The sequence below is a fragment of the Lissotriton vulgaris genome, chromosome 8 (assembly GCF_964263255.1).
Source record: "Lissotriton vulgaris chromosome 8, aLisVul1.2, whole genome shotgun sequence".
In the NCBI taxonomy this organism is placed as follows: Eukaryota; Metazoa; Chordata; class Amphibia; order Caudata; family Salamandridae; genus Lissotriton; species Lissotriton vulgaris.
Window position 1 is genome coordinate 1,369,721,940 of NC_141696.1, and position 18,257 is coordinate 1,369,740,196.

General features: G+C 45.2%; 1 protein-coding gene across 2 annotated transcripts in view; it reads left to right on the forward strand.

The window, feature by feature from the left end:
- LOC147698758 (trifunctional purine biosynthetic protein adenosine-3-like) overlaps positions 1-18,257 on the forward strand; it is a 376,225-nt gene that overhangs the window by 168,749 nt on the left and 189,219 nt on the right. For both annotated transcript variants that reach the window (XM_086935329.1, XM_086935328.1), the window contains exon 11: positions 15,765-15,996. In XM_086935329.1, coding sequence (XP_086791455.1) covers positions 15,765-15,996 — 232 coding nt within the window. The remainder of the gene's footprint in view (positions 1-15,764; positions 15,997-18,257) is intronic.

An 18,257-nucleotide genomic window follows, 5' to 3' on the forward strand; every position in this document is an offset into this window, starting at 1 on the left:
CCGTGGCGTGGTACATTGAGGAGCAGTCGTGCCGAGGCGTTTTGGATGCATTGTAGTCGTTTGATCAGCTTGGTCAGGGCTCCCACGTAGAGGGCGTTTCCATAGTCGAGTCTGCTGCTGACGAGGGCCTGGATGACTGTCTTTCTTGTATCTGTTGGGATCCATCTGTAGATGTTGCGGAGCATGTGGAGGGTGTTGAAGCAGGAGGAGTAGATGGCGTTGACTTGCTTGGTCATTGAGAGTGCTGAGTCAAGGATGATTCCCAGGTTGCGTGCGTGGTCGATGGGTGTCGGGGCTGCCCCCAGTGCCATCGGCCACCAGGAGTCGTCCCAGGCTGAAGGGTTGGAGCCGAGGATGAGGACCTCCATCTTGTCCGAGTTCAACTTCAGACGGCTGGTCTTCATCCAGTCAGCGACGGCCTTTATTCCTTCAAGGAGGTTGGCTTTGGCAGTGATGGGGTCCTTGGTGAGGGAGAGGATCAGCTGAGTGTCGTCGGCATTGGAGATTATGTTGAGGTTGTGCTGTCGGGCTACGTGTGCGAGCGGGCCATGTAAATGTCGAACAGCGTCGGACTGAGATAAGATCCCTGGGGTACACCGCAGATGATCTCGGAGGCTTTGGAACGTAATGGGGGGAGGCGGACGCTCTGGGTTCTGCTGGAGAGGAAGGAAAATGTCCAATCCAGAGCCTTGTATTGGATCCCTGCGGCGTGGAGGCGTGGGCGTAGTGTGCCGTGGCAGACGGTGTCAACGGCGGCAGAGAGGACAAATACAGAGGGGGGAACACACTCTCTACAGCTCTCACTCATAGCATAGCCGATATGACATTGGGCCATACATCACGAAATCTACCTGCTAGCAGAATACCTACCAGGGATGGACAACTTCTTCACAGATATGCTCAGCAGAATGCATGAGCAAGTACATGAGTGAGGAATTGACACAACCTTTCATTCATACTTCAAACGGTTGGGAACCGCGGAGATAGATCTATTTGCAACACAACAGAACGCTAAATGCCAAAGCTTCGCCTCCAGGTTTCCTCACCTACAATCCAAATGCAATGCCCTATGGATCAACTGGTCAGAGATATTTGCTTACGCTTTCCCCCCTTTCCTACTCATTCCTTATGTGGTTCTAAAGTTAATACAAACATACTGCCTATGGTAATAGCCCCAACAGGAGCCTGCCAAGCATGGTTCACAACCCTACTATCCATAGTACAACATGAGACGTTACCTCTCTGGCCACATATTCTAACTCAGGAGCACGGGAGGGTAGCATATCCACACAGCTCAATCTGGCAATTCAGCTTCTGAGGTCTTAGAATTTGGACCCCTTAATCTCCCACAAGAATGCCTGGATATTCTAAAACAAGCACGTAGACCAATTACACATGCATGTTATGCGGCTAAATGGAAAAGATGTGTTCATTACTGTTTAAACACACAAATCCAACACTCCTCCCTACAGTACAGGATCTCATTGGTTATCATTTTCATTTGCAACAAACATGCCTTGTGTATACATCTATTAGGCTACATTTGGCAGCTCTAGCTGCTAACATGCAAAACAGACAACATATGTCACTTTTCAAAGTTCCAGTGATCAAGACATTTATGGAAAGACTAAAAAGAGTCATCCCACCCTACACCCCACCAATATCAGTCTGGAACCTTAATATTATTCTCACTAAACTCATAGGGCCACCCTTTGAACCACTGCATTTCTGTGATTTACTGTTCCTCTCATGTAAGGTAACTTTTTTGGTAGCTATTCCATCCCTTAGGAGGGTACTTGAACTTAAAGCACTCACATTGGAAGAACCCTTCTTCCAAATCTATCCAACAAAATTAGTACTTCGTTCTAATCCAAAGTTTTTTCTAAAACTAGTTTCGCATTTCATGCGTATCAAACAATAGAACTCCCAGTGTTCTTCCCTAAACCAGATTCAGTAGCAGAAAGAGCTCTACACACACTCAATGTTAAAAGAGCGTTAATGTATTACATAGAAAGAACATAGGGCCCGATGTAGGTACCAAATACCGGTCGGAAACGGCCGATTTCGGTAGTTTCCGACCGGTATTTGGCCTACTGAGATGTAGGGGACCTTTTTTGTCCGATTCGGTATTTTACCGATTCGGTAAAATTACCGAATCGGTAATTTTACCGATTTTTAAATTTGGGATGTAGGTGGGACTACTTTCTGTCCCACAGGCCCTTCAGATTCGGTATTTTAACACCCAATCCAATTGGGTGTTAAAATACCGAAATCAGGTGTGCATGCACATGTGTGCATGCACGCCTATGCCATGTGACAGACAGACATGCCCTTAGGGCATGTCTGTGTGCCACATGGCTCACATGCCTGTTTTGGGGGTGCTAGAGGGTGTCAAAGTGACACCCCCTGCACCCTTGCACAAATCGGTAATTACCGAATCGGTAATTACCGATTCGGTAGTGCCCATTGATTCCTATGGGCTTCAAGGCCCATAGGAAGCAATGGGGGATACCGAATCGGTATTTACAGAATCTGTAAATACCGAATCTTACAGATTCGGTATTTACCGAATCTGAAATACCTACATCTCCCCCCCTCTAATTTACCACTTCATAAATACCGATTCGGTATGATTCGGTATTTATGAGGTGGTAAATGTAGATTTACCTACATCGGGCCCTAAATCTTTTAGTAAAATGCAACACGTTTTTTCTTGCTTTTTGAAAACACCAACAAGGTTCCCCTACATCCAAAGCTGGAATAGCCAGATGGATAGTTAGATGTATTCAAACTTGCTACCGCAAAGCAAAACAATCACTTCATATAACTCCACAAGCTCACTCTAAGCGCAAAAAAGTAGCCTCAATTGATTTTTTAGGAAATATACCATTAACAGACATTTGTAAAGCAGCTACATGGAATACCCAAAATACATTCACAAAACACTATTGTGTTGATGTCTTAGCTAATCATCAACCTAGACTGGGTCAGGCGGAATTACGAACACTTTTCCAAACATCTACCTCAACCACTGTCTAAGCACCGCTTTTGGGGTGCATTGCTTTGCATTCAATGAAGACGGCTGGAATGCCAGAAACCGGTCCTCAGAAGCTTGTTTCCGGTCCAGGGAAGGCATGGCTTGGCAGTTCGGGCTGGACTGTTCCCATGAGGCACAGGATCAGACTGATTTGCATATGGCCATGTCTGAACTGGGGTGGTGTGGAGTGCTGTGGTAAATATAATTACCCGGGCATAATTTCTATACATTAATAATAAAGAAGGATAGCTCATAAAATGAGAGGCAGAGTCCGTGGTGTCCGAGTCAAAAGGGCTTTATTTCAATGGCTCGAGCCAGGGGAGAATCGGGTTCCATCACCACTAAGGTTCAGGAAGGGATATCTAACGTTTTATTCACATCACACATTATATATAGTAAATCCATACAATTACAATGAATACAGTAGGCGGAACACTCCAGGCGGAGCAAGTAAAAGAGAGAGATAAGAACACATGGGCGTAAAAGAAGGCGTGTAAGGAGGCGTACACGTAGGTGTTCACTTGACGAGTCATAGGTGTGTCATAAGTGGGTGGATGCATAGAGGAGATCTGCAGTATCAGCAGAAACCTTTACCCTACATGTGCGCGTAACCGGTCATGACGTAGAAATGACGTGTAACTGGGGAGAGCTGGGGGCTGACTTTAGCACTAGTAGAGGAGTCTGGAGTCTGGGATGTCAGAACGACCTGCACCTTTGGCATATCTGATATCTTATGTTTGGAGGATGTATAGTCTGAAGTAAAGGTCTCTCGAGTAAAGGCTGTTCATCACTAAACGCTAGTGTGTGCATATATTTCTTCGTGCATTGTGTGGGGCCATGGGCCTACTATGGCAACGGGTTCAGTAAATCACTTGCATGGAGACAGGAAGGCTAGGCCCTATGCTCTGCAGGCGGAAAATGTTTACCTCCTTCACTAGACTGGAATGTGTTTTTACGGAGCTGAGCAGATAACTGTAGGCAAAATACCGTCTTGGCAGGCAGGGCAGGCCGGGCACCTCTCGGCTGAGCAGGGAGTAAGGGAGAGGTCAGGGATGCATACCTAAACTGAAGTTTTTCAGAGTCAGAAGAGGCTCGGAGCCTGAATTCAGGGCCTGGCTCGGCTGGGCCACAAAAACGTGTGCTTTCTCGATATTTAAACGTGTACCATGAAAATGCATTGGCAACGTGGGCCTTAGTGCAGAATTAACGTTTCATTCATGAAAGGCCTAATAACTGACATGCCAACATTAGACGGAAATGTAGGGGCATTATAATAATAAGCACGGGAAGGGAATTACATGACAACATGGACATACATGGGGCATAGGTACGTGGATAGGGTGCGAGTGGGGGGACACACTGACCACATAAAATTTCTGTTTCCTCATTCCCTCCTTGTCCCCTACTGCGCCCTTCAGGATACATCTATTTTCATGAGACCATCTATTTGTTCATATAGCATCATTTGCTCGTCTTTTTTTATTCGAGCCCGGGAACGTGAACGTGGACGGGGAATACAGGCAGTGGCACACAAGCCGCAAATCGCTGGGCCACATTGCATACAGAGACAGCAACTGAATACTACGAGCAGTATTATTCCTAGAAATGACAACACTTTCCATCCCCAGGCGGATATCACACTCCAGAGCCAACCGGACCAAGTCCAGGTGCCTGGATTCTGGTGTATCTCGTGAGCTATCTTATGGAGCCTTGTTATTGCTGCATACACTGACGGTGCGTTATTAGGAATAAACACACAACAACTGGAGCCGATCACTCTACAAGCCCCGCCCCTATCGGCCAAGATGACGTCAAGAACAAGGCGGTTCTGAAGAACAACAAGTCTCATAGCAGACTGCTCCTCAGTTAAGTTACCTAAGGCAGAAGTAGTCTCATTCACTACTGCTTCCAAAGTTCTTGTTAACCTGCGTATTAGTTTACTGTTTTGGATGGGACCTATGAAGAAAAAGAATCCTCTATTAAAATCTGTATATTGCTCCCACGCTGTCTCAGTCTGATCGACAACCGGGGACTCGGTCTCCCTCTTGTGTCTTACATGTACGAGTTGGGAATCTCGATGATAATGGGATGGGGCTAGAAAAACAGGTGGCAGTAGGAACGCAATATAACACGTTCCACCCCAGTCTAAGGGCAGACGTACATAGGCTGTCTGACCGCCAATGAAATAAGAATGGCGGGAAGCTTTGAAAGTAGACTTCCCTTTATCACTGAACTCGACCACAGTATTACAATCACTGTGTCCTAAGTGCACTGAACCATGCTTTCGAACGCATAATTCACCTTTTACTGGTAGGACTGTTATAAACGGTGAATCTGTATTGGTCTCGGACTGGACATTCAGAATCATGAGGCTAAGGGAAACATTCCCTAATTCATACACTTCATTTTCTAGATCTGTTCCTCTCCTTTGGGGAAGACCGTCTTCGTCTGGAAAACATGCCTTATTCATAACAGTATTCAGGTCTCCCCATATCCAATCGCCCTGGGAAACTGTGAACTTACTATCTAGTGATGACATTAAAGCAAACCAAGCTCCGCACGAACCATTGTGCGAAAACGGATAAGGAAAGAGGGGCAGAACTCCCTTCATTTTCTGATAAGGTGGGAGTCGGCCGCATACCCAGCAATTTGTAACATTGCTGGCCTGGTGAGAGTGATGTAACATACGAATAAAAGTGTTGTTGCGCAGTGATAGTCGATATGACAATTCATGGGGTGGCAGGTCACTGAATGTGTGCTCTAAAGTGTCATTGAAGGAAGAATGTATGTGTGAACCAAGAGGAGGAAAGAAAACATGTAGCGTCAAGCTTATACATATGATCAGTATACTTAGAAAAAATATAATGATCAGAGTTACTATGCATCTACTGCGTAACGTTTTGCAGTATTTTCGTTTCATCTCTTTATGCCTATCTCTCTGGCTATTTGGGTCTACGATCTTATACATGTCAGGAACCTGTCTAACCGCTTCACCCGAGGGGGACTTAAACAATTAAACGCTATCTGACTTACTAGACCGCAGCTTTTGTCTATATTCCTGTTGCGGAGTCTTTTCTAGAAAAGGGGGTTTAAAGTCACTGTTATCGGGACAGTCCTTAGAGTCTTTTGCTAACCAAATCCATGGAAACGCTTCACATGATGGGCGTGGAGCCATCCCTTACGTCCCTCGACCTTGACGGCGGTTCTCGTTGTTAGCAGGACCAACTTGGGAGCGCGCCAGCGGGGCTCCAGAGGGCTTGAACGGTCGAAATTTCGAACACACACCAGGTCTCCCGGAACGATTTCGTGAGACTTCACCTGGGTGTTGTCCGGGAAGGCAGCTGCGACCTGTGAACGACAAGAAAGTAGTGCAGACATCAAGGAAGCCAGGTAATCTGTCAGCATAGTACTGCCAACATCTGTAATTTTTCGTGGCATAGGCGTACCCCACATATTCGGAGGTCTACCGAAAACCACCTCATACGGGGATTATCCGGTTCTGGAATGAGCTACCATACGCATGTAAAAGAGGGCAACCGGCAAGGCTACCATCCAATCCACGCCTTTTTCTGCACAGACCTTTGCTAGTTTTGTTTACATACAACTACGAGGACATACTTGAATCCTCGACATCTGTCCATCTGAATATAATCCATCTGGAGGACTTCAAAAGGGTGGTCAGGAGGATGAAATCCACCTTGTTCCACGGGAATGCCTTTGCCTGGATTGAACTGACAACAGATCATGCAGGTACCCACTTTCTGTTTTGCTGCTGCACGTAAATGCTTGTTGAACCAGATGTTCTGTATACTGTCTAACATGGCTTTCTCTCCTAAGTGTGCTGGACTATGTGCTGTATTTATGATAACTTGAACCATGGAGTCGGGGAGAAACCATGTGGCTTTGCCTTTTGTCATCCATCCCTGATCTGTCTGGACCCCTCCTTGTTCAGTCCATTTCTTTATTTCGTCTGGAGTGGCATGTGTCTGTATGTCGAGCACATCTTGTGAGGGAGCCCTGACTGTCATGCAATTTGTCGGTGATGGTACTTCAGTCTTTGTCGTGTCAACTGGAATGTCTATTTGAGTCTGAGCTGTAAGTTTAGCTGTTCGGTCTGCCAGGTCGTTACCCTAGGAAATAGTGTCAGTGACTTTCGTATGTGCTTTGCACTTCATGATGGCTATTGCTGTAGGCAAATGTATTGCATCTAACAGAGCTTGAATGAGGGGGCCATGCTGTATTTTGGCCCCATGGGAGGTCAGAAAACCTCTCTCTTGCCAAAGAACACCGAAGTCGTGAACGACTCCGAATGCGTACTGTGAATCTGTGTATATGTTTACTTTCAAGTTCTTGGCTCGTATACAGGCTTGGGTCAGAGCAATGAGCTCTGCTGCTTGGGCAGACAGGGTGTCAATTCGTTGTGTTTCTATGACTTCAGTATCAGTGGTCACTGCATATGCGGCCACTAACTCTCCTGTGCTTGTTCTCATGCATGAACCATCCACATAAAGTGTCAGGTCTGGGTCGGGTAATGCAATGTCTGTCAAGTCTTGTCTCGGCTTCGTCACTGTGTTAATTACTTCCACACAGTCATGTGGTGCAGAGTCTAGTGTCTAGTGTGCTCGAAGGTAAAAGTGTAGCAGGGTTCAGAATATTGCATCGTCTGATCTCTATGTGTGACTGGAACAATGTCAGTTCATATCCTGTCAGTCTTGCTATAGTCAGGTGCTGTGTCTGTGTCCTGTTCAAGAGAACTTCCACTGAGTGCGGAACCTGTACTGTCAGGGGATGTCCTAACACTATGGAATCACTTTGTCTGATTGTTAGAGCCGTTGCTGCAACTGATTTTAGGCACGCAGGCAGAGCCTGGGCCACTGGATCCAATGTACTAGAAAAGTAAGCACAAGGCTTGTGCTTTCCTGCCTGATCTTGTGTGAGAACAGATAATGCTGTGCCATCGCGTTCAGTGACAAAAAGTGTAAAAGGTTTGCTGTAACATGGTGTCGCTAAAACAGGTGCTTGACATAGAGCTTTCTTCAATTCATCAAAAGTGTATGTTCCTGAGTCCAAGGGAGGACAGTCAAAGTCGCTGCCTCCTATGTTGTCAACTGGATGAGTGGTTTGGCTAGATATGCGTACTGGGGAATCCATTGTCTGCAGTAAGAAGTAAGGCCAATGAAGGCCCGTACTTCCTTTTGTGTCTTGGGCTGTGGAAGATGTGCAATTAACTGAATGCGGTCAGGTGTCAGCTGTCTACCCCTCTTGGACAGCAAGTGTCCAAGGTATACCACTTGCTGGGCACAGAATTGTAGCTTGGAAGGGGACACTTTGTGCCCCTTTTCCGCCAGGAAGTATAGGACTGTCAGTGATGCACGTTCGCAGTCTCGTTCTGTTCGTGCTGTGATCAGAAGATCATCAACGTATTGGAGCAGTGCAGTGTCAGTAGGCATGTGAATACTGTCTAGTTGTCTTTTCAATGCTTGGCTGTAAATACTAGGACTTTCTGTGAACCCTTGAGGAGCCCTCGTAAATTTGAAGCTTCGGCCATTTAAACAGAATCCGAAGAGGTATTGGCTCTCCGGATGGATTGGGACACTAAAGAAGGCGTTCTTGAGATCAATTACAGTAAAGAACGTCGCTTCAGAATCAATGGCAGTCAATAGTGAAGAGATGCCGGGGACCACTGGGTACTGGGGAATTATACATTTGTTCAGTTCTCGGAGGTCAATCACTAGTCTGTAGACAGGTGGTGCATTCGGGTCAGTTCGTTTAAGAATCCGAATGATAGGAGAATTACATACATTGGAGTCAGTTTCTGCAACCACTCCCTGTGCAATGAGTTCGTCTACAATCTTCAGTAATGCTACTACAGCATCAGGTGGTAACTTGTATTGTCGGATTCGTGGCAGTACAACTCCTTGCTTGAGTGTGACGTGGTATGGCGTAATGTGCATATAACCTACATCAGTCGGACCCTGTGCCCATAAATGCTGTGGTACATTCTGAAGTCTGGGGTCAAAATCTCTCAACACATAATGTCCTTTAAAATCACGTAAAAACAATCTCACTCCTTCCGGAGAACAACAAATCACTGCTCCTAGTTCTTTCAATGTTTTTATACCAAGCAAGTTTTCTGGACATGATTTCGTAAGCAACAAGTCTGTAGTGCGGGACAATGGACCGACTTCTAGGGGAACTGGCTTTGACACTTCGTTAACAATAGGCTTTCCTGAAAATCCCAGGGAAATAGTCTGTGAGCCTGAGAGGGGTGCCCCTGGAACCTCGTCATGACTGATGGTAGTTCTGCTCGCCCCTGTGTCAATTAGAAATTTTCTGTCTTTCCCCAATACATGACTATGCACATAGGGGCCCTCTTCATCTACAGGAACCTCAATAAGGGGCAAGCCAACCTCCCTCTCTAGGCTGTTTCATGAGTACTGTTGATAATCTGGGTAGTCTGACTGTGCGTACTGGTACATTTGTTGCGTGACATGTTGTGTGGCAGCAATGGGTTGGGGTACAGCTACTGTCTGTTGCGTGTTCTGTGGCGTTTGCGTGTTCTGCGGGATGCTATCCTGTCTAGGAGGACGCGGTCTTTCTTTCGTCTTGCCTGTAGCTATATTGTGTTTTAGGACAGAACATTCATTTATATAGTGACCTGGCTGTTTACAGTAGTTGCAATTTCCTTTGACAGGAGGTGCTGAATGGCCGGGAGGTGCCGTACCCTTTTTCTGGCCATCGGCTGGAACTGATTGAGCAACTAGTACTTTCATTTTTGTATCTTTCATGCGTCTCTTTTTGCGTTCCTGTTCTTCTCTAATTCGGTTCTGGTGGTACTGTAACATTTGTAACATTTGGGAAGGGCTATTTGCTTGCCAGGTACTTTCAACCTTCAGTACTCTATTTTTGATCTGTGATAAGGAATTCTCTACTAATTTGGTCACAAAAAGATGCGGGTACGATTCACTACTTGTCTTCAGACCACTATTAATAAGAAAACATTTTTCGAATCTAGAATAAAAATCACTAGTGTCTTCATCTTGTTTCTGTTTGCAGGCTGAAATAGCATCCCAATCTTCCTTTTTAGTAGTCAATAATCTCGGCAAAACCTGTATTAATAGCTCGGGTAAATCTTTAGCTTTGTCCCCGAGACCAGTACCAGGGCCTCGTCTTTTATCTTCGTCTTCTAATTCTGTCCAGTTAATCTTTTTCTCTCCCACCTCCCACTCTTTTTCTTTAAGTTTTTCGTAAATGCCTGCTGTAACAGTACTTTCAACATTTTAATGATATCAGCGTATGTATACTCCCCCATGCGGAGCATGTCTTTTAATTCTCTGTGGAACCCCCCCGGGTCTTTATCATGACAAGGCAGTCATTTTTTCATTTCCAATAATTCCATTTTCGTCAATGGTGTGTAAACAAATACTCGTTGAAGCTCACCCCCTGCAGTTCTAACGGGATGAACCTCTCGTAGGGGGTTCTGTCTGTCTATATAAAAGGTCTTCCTTTCTCGGTGTGGGGCAGGAACCAAGTGCGGGGTCAGAAAAGTCAAGTACTTATGTCGTTGATCTAGAATGACATTAATTAATTCGGTACCTATGCCTCTCCATCTTTCTAGGAGTAAATCGTCCAATAATTTATACAAGGGACCTGGATCAGAATGCTGACTCTCATACAGTGTGATGAGGTGTTGAATCATGTAAATACCAGCTAAACGCTGTTCTTCCGGAGGAAGACTCAAAAATGTTTGCGCTACTACGTCATCTTTATATATGTTGGAATTACAAGCCCATTGGACTGCTGACCGGGCTAGTTCCTGCTCATGCATAGTACTAAGTTCGCTACTACCTACTCGTTTTTTCAGTGCTTGTTCAGTAGCCTGGAATAGGTGTTCGAGGGAATATCGTTCTGGTATTGGGGAGAGGGGACGTTTATTGTAATCTAGGCGAATCGGTCTATCAAACGGTCTTGCCCTACCTACGTAATTCATTTTATCCATATCCTCTGTTACTGCATCTTCGTCCTCTGAGACTTCATCGTCCTCTTTCTGGGCTTGCTTTGCGGCTTGTTCTTTCTTGTGTATCTCAAGTATTTCTTTACGGATTTCCCTGTACATCCATTCTACTCTATTCTGTGTATCGTGTTTACCAATAGCTATATTGTCACTCCAAGTCATCATACCTTTAGTTACTTCTTTATCTGGCTGGTCTCGTTCCCTGATCAAACAATTAGCCAAAAACTGTAAGAGCATACGTTGAAGCTCCACTTTTCTGTTTGCCATGGCCTCATGTATACTTTCTGATCCCTCCCCCGTTCTAATGAAGTGGTATATTCTGTCTAGATGTTCCCTCATGAGGAAAAAACATGAAGGGGTGTTCCCTTAGATAACAAAGTTCAACTCACATCAGAAGTTTGGCCCACTCACCACAACGAGAATAAATTTATTCAAAAAAGTTTTTAATTTTCATTTTTTGCATATAAATATAAATATTAACATGATTTTTAGATAGATAATTCCATTTAAGCAGTAAAAAACATTTAGAAAGAATTTACATAATCAAAAACATGTAAAAACAGTCAAAACCAAGGACACGCAGTGATACTACAAAAAAGGTACCAAATAGATCCACTCATGCATCCAAACATCCCTTTTTACAATAGATGTTCCCTCATGCCTGGTAAAGTAATCAAATAGTCTGCAACGCCTCTTAAACGTATTGAGTATATGAGCATCGCGCCCTCACCCGGTACTGGATCATATATACAATCAGTGAGGGACTGTCTAAGAGTTGCTGATGTCATTGGTTTTGGCGTGTGTTGTAGTGCTATGTCTCGTAGTGATCGTTTTATTGGTGGTGGGGTGTGCAGTATGTCTCTAGAGGGCCCCCCTCCCGATGCTCCTTGACTTGAGTCGCCTTGGCTTGAGTCGGCTTTTACTGTCAGCGCTGCCGCTGGTAATGCGGTTTGATCTTGTACTACGGGTGATGAATGAAAAGGATTGGTAGGGAGGGTGGCAGGAGGATTAGTAGGGCTGGTAGAATTGATAGGATTGGGAGGAGGTAAATTCTCATTTACATACTCTGGAGCAGCATCGTCTAAATAGGAAGAAAGAAAAATGTCCGCTGCGGTCTGTTTATGACTACGGAGTTTAGTCGGGATCAATGGTGTCGGCAAGTTACTGGGTACTTCCGGGGTCACTTTAGGTAGGCCCTCGGCGAGGAGGGGATACATGCCTTTAATAAGGGCATTTCTTTGTCTATCTAATTGTTCTGCTTTAACCAGTTCACCTTCTTCTTTCAGCTCCTTTTCCTTGGCTTTTTCTAATGCTTCTCTACTTCTCTCTGCTTTCTGGATTTCTTTCTCTGTTCTTCTATGCGCTTCTTTACGCCACAATTCTATGGCATCTTTCTGGGATTGTCTACCTTTCTTTTTCCACAGTGCTTCCTCTACTCTCATGATACAATCAGCATCCCATGTCCCTGAGACAGGCCATCTATATTTCTCTTCCAGGTCCTTCGTGTAATCTACCCATAAATCTAAGTACAGTATGGCATCTAGGCCATGTTTGTGGTACATAAAAGGTCCAGGAGTGTCCCTAGGCGGGACGGGAACTGCCTCTTCGAGTATCCCTTTCCTGGTTCCTATCTGACGTAATTTCGAAAACAACGGCATGTTTGAACTAGCTTGAACGAAAACACAATAAGCACAATAATAGACTGTGAACAATCATTCATACCACGACATTAAAACATTAGAAACAGACATTAACCAGTACATAGAATAACACAATTCTAAAAATCCTAAAATAAAATACAATACTGGATGCACTGCTAGAACAGTACAGTCATACCGGTCTCATAAAGAGACACGTCATTACCGCATCCACCTAAATGGACACGTCTTTACCGGATCTGTGTACCCAGACCCGTCTTGACCGGGCTCAAATAAATGAACCCGTCTATATGCGTTCCCAACAACGGTACTCACCGGGAAGCAAAACTGAAGGCCTCGGAAACTTGATACTGGACTGGACTGCTACGGCTTCTGGTACGGGTACTGCTGCTTGCTGCGCATGCGCTTCAGAAACAGGTGGGCCTCGGGATACCTCGGACCTTGCTCTCTCGGCTTGGGCTCTGGTCGGGATGGTCCGCAATCCTCACCGCCTCGTGTGGATGTCTGGTCGCAGTCTCCGTCTCCTCTGTGGGCCTGAGGGAGTTAGCAGGAAAGCCCGCGGATGTGCACAATGAGTCCGTCACGGCTATAGAAGGGGTCAGGGGGCTGCGCTTACATCGCCGGCGCGTGGGGAAGGGGACTGGTCCCTGTTCGGGCGCCATATTAATGTGGTAAATATAATTACCCGGGCATAATTTCTATACATTAATAATAAAGAAGGATAGCTCATAAAATGAGAGGCAGAGTCCGTGGTGTCCGAGTCAAAAGGGCTTTATTTCAATGGCTCGAGCCAGGGGAGAATCGGGTTCCATCACCACTAAGGTTCAGGAAGGGATATCTAACGTTTTATTCAAATCACACATTATGTATAGTAAATCCATACAATTACAATGAATACAGTAGGCGGAACACTCCAGGCGGAGCAAGTAAAAGAGAGAGATAAGAACACATGGGCGTAAAAGAAGGCGTGTAAGGAGGCGTACACGTAGGTGTTCACTTGAGGAGTCATAGGTGTGTCATAAGTGGGTGGATGCATAGAGGAGATCTGCAGGGTCAGCAGAAACCTTTACCCTACATGTGCGCGTAACCGGTCATGACGTAGAAATGACGTGTAACTGGGGAGAGCTGGGGGCTGACTTTAGCACTAGTAGAGGAGTCTGGAGTCTGGGATGTCAGAATGACCTGCACCTTTGGCATATCTGATATCTTATGTTTGGAGGATGTATAGTCTGAAGTAAAGGTCTCTCGAGTAAAGGCTGTTCATCACTAAACGCTAGTGTGTGCATATATTTCTTCGTGCATTGCGTGGGGCCATGGGCCTACTATGGCAACGGGTTCAGTAAATCACTTGCATGGAGACAGGAAGGCTAGGCCCTATGCTCTGCAGGCGGAAAATGTTTACCTCCTTCACTAGACTGGAATGTGTTTTTACGGAGCTGAGCAGATAACTGTAGGCAAAATACCGTCTTGGCAGGCAGGCCAGGCCGGGCACCTCTCGGCTGAGCAGGGAGTAAGGGAGAGGTCAGGGATGCATACCTAAACTGCAGTTTTTAAGAGTCAGAAGAGGCTCGGAGCCTGAATTCAGGGCCTGGCTCGGCTGGGCCACAAAAACGTGTGCTTTCTCGATATTTAAACGTGTACCATGAAAATGCATTGGCAACGTAGGCCTTAGTGCAGAATTAACGTTTCATTCATGAAAGGCCTAATAACTGACATGCCAACATTAGACGGAAATGTAGGGGCATTATAATAATAAGCATGGGAAGGGAATTACATGGCAACATGGACATACATGGGGCATAGGTACGTGGATAGGGTGCGAGTGGGGGGACACACTGACCACATAAAATTTCTGTTTCCTCAGTGCAAAAAAACCGATGGATTTGGGCCCAGATCTCTGTACTGGGGTGAATGTATGACATTGTTCTGCATTCTGTCCATCAACTGTGCGGTTTGCATTTGTCACCCCAAGTGGGATGGGTATGCTTAGACGTGAGTCCCATGCTCTCCACACCACTAGATTCAAGCAAGCCGGGCTGAAGACTTCAGGAATGCCAGAAACCGGTCCTCGGAAGCTTGTTTCCGGTCCAGGGAAGGCATGGCTTGGCAGTTCGGGCTGGACTGTTCCCATGAGGCACAGGGTCAGACTGATTTGCATATGGCCATGTCTGAACTGAGGTGGTGTGGAGTGCAAAAAAACGATGGATTTAGGCCCAGATCTCTGTACTGGGGTGAATGTATGACATTGTTCTGCATTCTGTCCATCAACTGTGGTTTTTGCATTTGCATTCAATGCTAAGCATATGTACCTACGGCCAACACATGCTACGAATGGAATGTTAATTACCCTGAAATCATCTGTTCGTAGCTTGTAGTGCCATAGATTCATGTGCACTCACCCTCCTCCCCGGAATCTAATGCTTGACGTACTTAATCCGTTATTAAAATGTTACCTTATATAATCTTTACTCGCATGCTCATCTTTTCTATCACTATACTGCTCCTATCCTACGCTCACCCGATGAGCCTAAAACAATCTATCGTAGGAGCCAATGACCATGCGCAATACAGACTATAGGAGGAGTCACTATACCTGTTGAATAAAGCACGTGTTCAAAGAAAAACAAGTAACATAACCCTTTTTTATGCAGTTTCAACCCTCACAAAAAAACTACAGAACGAAAGGGATCCCTCACTCCAACTGATATGGTGGAAATAGATATTACTGACATATCTAATTAACTATTGATGACAATAGAATGCCTGTGCATAGAAGGACAAGGATTTCTCTTCATTGTCTAGGCTCAAAGGGGCAGAAAGTGTTCTAAAAGTTTGCAGAACATTACATAAGGTAGTACATAGTAATGGTAGTCATAACTGCTATGCTGTTATTTCTGGTGTTGGCCCCTGAGTAAACTTAATTCTCCAATACTAATGCTAAGCATTGATTAACACTGAAATAAGTGGACTATAATGTGCTCAGGGGATGCCTTCTACAAAGTCCATCATTGCAAATCATGGTGATATATGAAATAGTATTTTTCTTATTTTGCAGGCCTTCCTCAGGTCAAAGAGCTCGGGCTGGAGGTGTTTCATGCCGACACCACGTTGAAGGATGGCAAAGTGGTAACCAATGGTGGTAGAATCCTGGCAGTGACATCTATCAAGAAAGATTTTATGTCAGCTTCACATGAAGTCACCAAAGGGCTGGAAACCATAAAGTTCATAGGAGCAGTCTACAGAAAAGACATAGGTTATCAGGCAATAGCGTTCCTCCAACAGTCCAGGTGTGTATGAGAAAGCATCATCAGAGATAATGCTTTGATTTTTAATGCCAATGATGTATTGCAAAAGCTTTACATTACGCAACATGAGCACTGCTGCTTTGTCAGTCTTATAACCCTACTGAGGTTTCCTCTCCATTAGCCAGCAAAGGGCGCATAGTTTTGCAGCAAAGGGAACAGTTGTGTGAATTGCAGGAGTACATTATTGTACGTAATGTGCTGTTTCTTAACATTAAAGGCCTGATTTAAATATTTAGCGTAATGTAAAACCTGATGTTCAACAGCAAGCTGCTCAAGTTAACAGCTGGTGGGATTATTTTGGGTGGCATTTCCAACAACATAATTACTGGCATTGTATTACAACAATGTGGTTGTATTTTACTGCCAGTGATTTCACAGGTGTCAACTCTGTCATATTCGTAAAGAATCAATGTATTTTAATGTACTGTCTATCTCTCAATCAGATCTAAATATGCGTAGGTGAAACTACTGTATTTCTGTTATTTTAATTTTTAGGTCGAGCTCTCTCGACCTATTGTCACTGAGTTAGCTCTGAAGGGAGGCAGGACTGGGTACGAGCAGATTTGGTTATGTGGACGCGCACAGCAAGTCAGCCTCTCAATCACCCGTGCAAAACACGAGCGCACGGACACCTCCCCTCCCCCTACAACTAAGCCCCACACCCACACACTGACATGTGCACACACACATTCCACCCCCCCTCCTCACCGTGTTCTTTCCGCGTGTCCCTCTCCCTCCTGCAGCAGGTTAGTCTCGGCATCGGCATCAGGCTCCATGTCTTCTCCGGCGATCCTCCTCAGCTTGCGTACACGCTCACGGCGACGGCGTCTCGTGCACTCTCACCTCGTGCACTACTCTGCCTGAACCTGGGGAAGGGGATCGTTTTTGCGTGTCTCGCGCTGGTGCACATGCAGCAGTTCGCCGGCGGAGGCTTAGTTGTTCGCCCAACAGCTGCTATATACCATGCAGGTTTTTATAAAAACACTTTCACACATGTTTAAATTATTTTTTGTTTTATTTACCGTTCCAAGTGCCGTCTGTCGTCTTCGAACAGTTAAAAACAAAAATATGCACGTCATTTAGGGCACCATCGGGTCATGGTCTGTAGCCGTACATTCGTGTGAATGCATGACTGTGCTTTTTTTATTACGGAATGAAGATAGCACGATTGGCACTGCTACACTTTACATAAATTAGTTTTGCACAAGGAAAGGTAAGGCGAGCGAAGTGAACCGACAGGAGTCAGCGCGTCACCTGTCTGCTGCTTGGGAGTTTCATTGCTGCTCTCGGGTACTGCAGAAATAACTGCCTGCTGCGCGCCTTCCGCCTCGGAAGGACGGGTTTTTAGAGTCAACAGATACCTGTGTGTGTTTAAACTCTGCAACAAACTGCCCGGGAGCCAGTAGCTGTGTGTTTTTAGATTTGATGAGTAATGGCGCTTGTTTTTTAATTGATTTGAATTCCGGTTTTGATTAGAAACTTTAGACTATGAATCCATAGTCCCAATTTTCTGTGGTGGCAGAGTGAGCGGAAAGAAAACATCTAGGCATTGCCCCAGTCCTTAACAGTAAAACACAGATAACTTTGACATCAGGGTGAGCATAAAGACTGCTCCTTAAATAGTCAGAGAAACAGCAACTTACTGTAACTGTACAGCGCACATTTAAGCCTCTTTTCACGTACCCAGAAGCCTGAAACTGTAGTCCGGTTGCTGCTGCTTCAAGATGAAGTCCAGATGTACCTTTCAAATCTAACAACTGACCATTTCATGTCCACGAATCACATCGTGTTCAGAGTCACCAGTAAGAATGAAAGATCCTGAACGCCCGGGTTCACAACGACAGCTGATGACTTGAGGGTAAGTCATTATGTGTTGGACTTAGACTGGATGTGAACCCCAGTAACACTGGTTGAGCTGCCAAGGTCAAAAATCTTCAATTACAAAAATGGGATGCGGCATAAAATAAAGAAGAGCAATTAGGCTGGTGTTTTTCACGTTAGATCACCCAAAAGTCATGGCTTGGACAGTCACCCTTTGCGGTCAGTCTTGAGTTAAAACGAGTTCTCACACAGCACACTTTTTTTAAAGAACTTTATCACTGCTGTGGTGCAAATCAACATTTGCCCCCACTTGTGTGTTGCGATGCAAAATTAAAAGACTTCCCTTTCCATTTTTTTCCCTTCTGCCATTGCGATGAACGCTCTCCAGTAAGCCAGGAGACACACAATTGAAGGAAATCAGT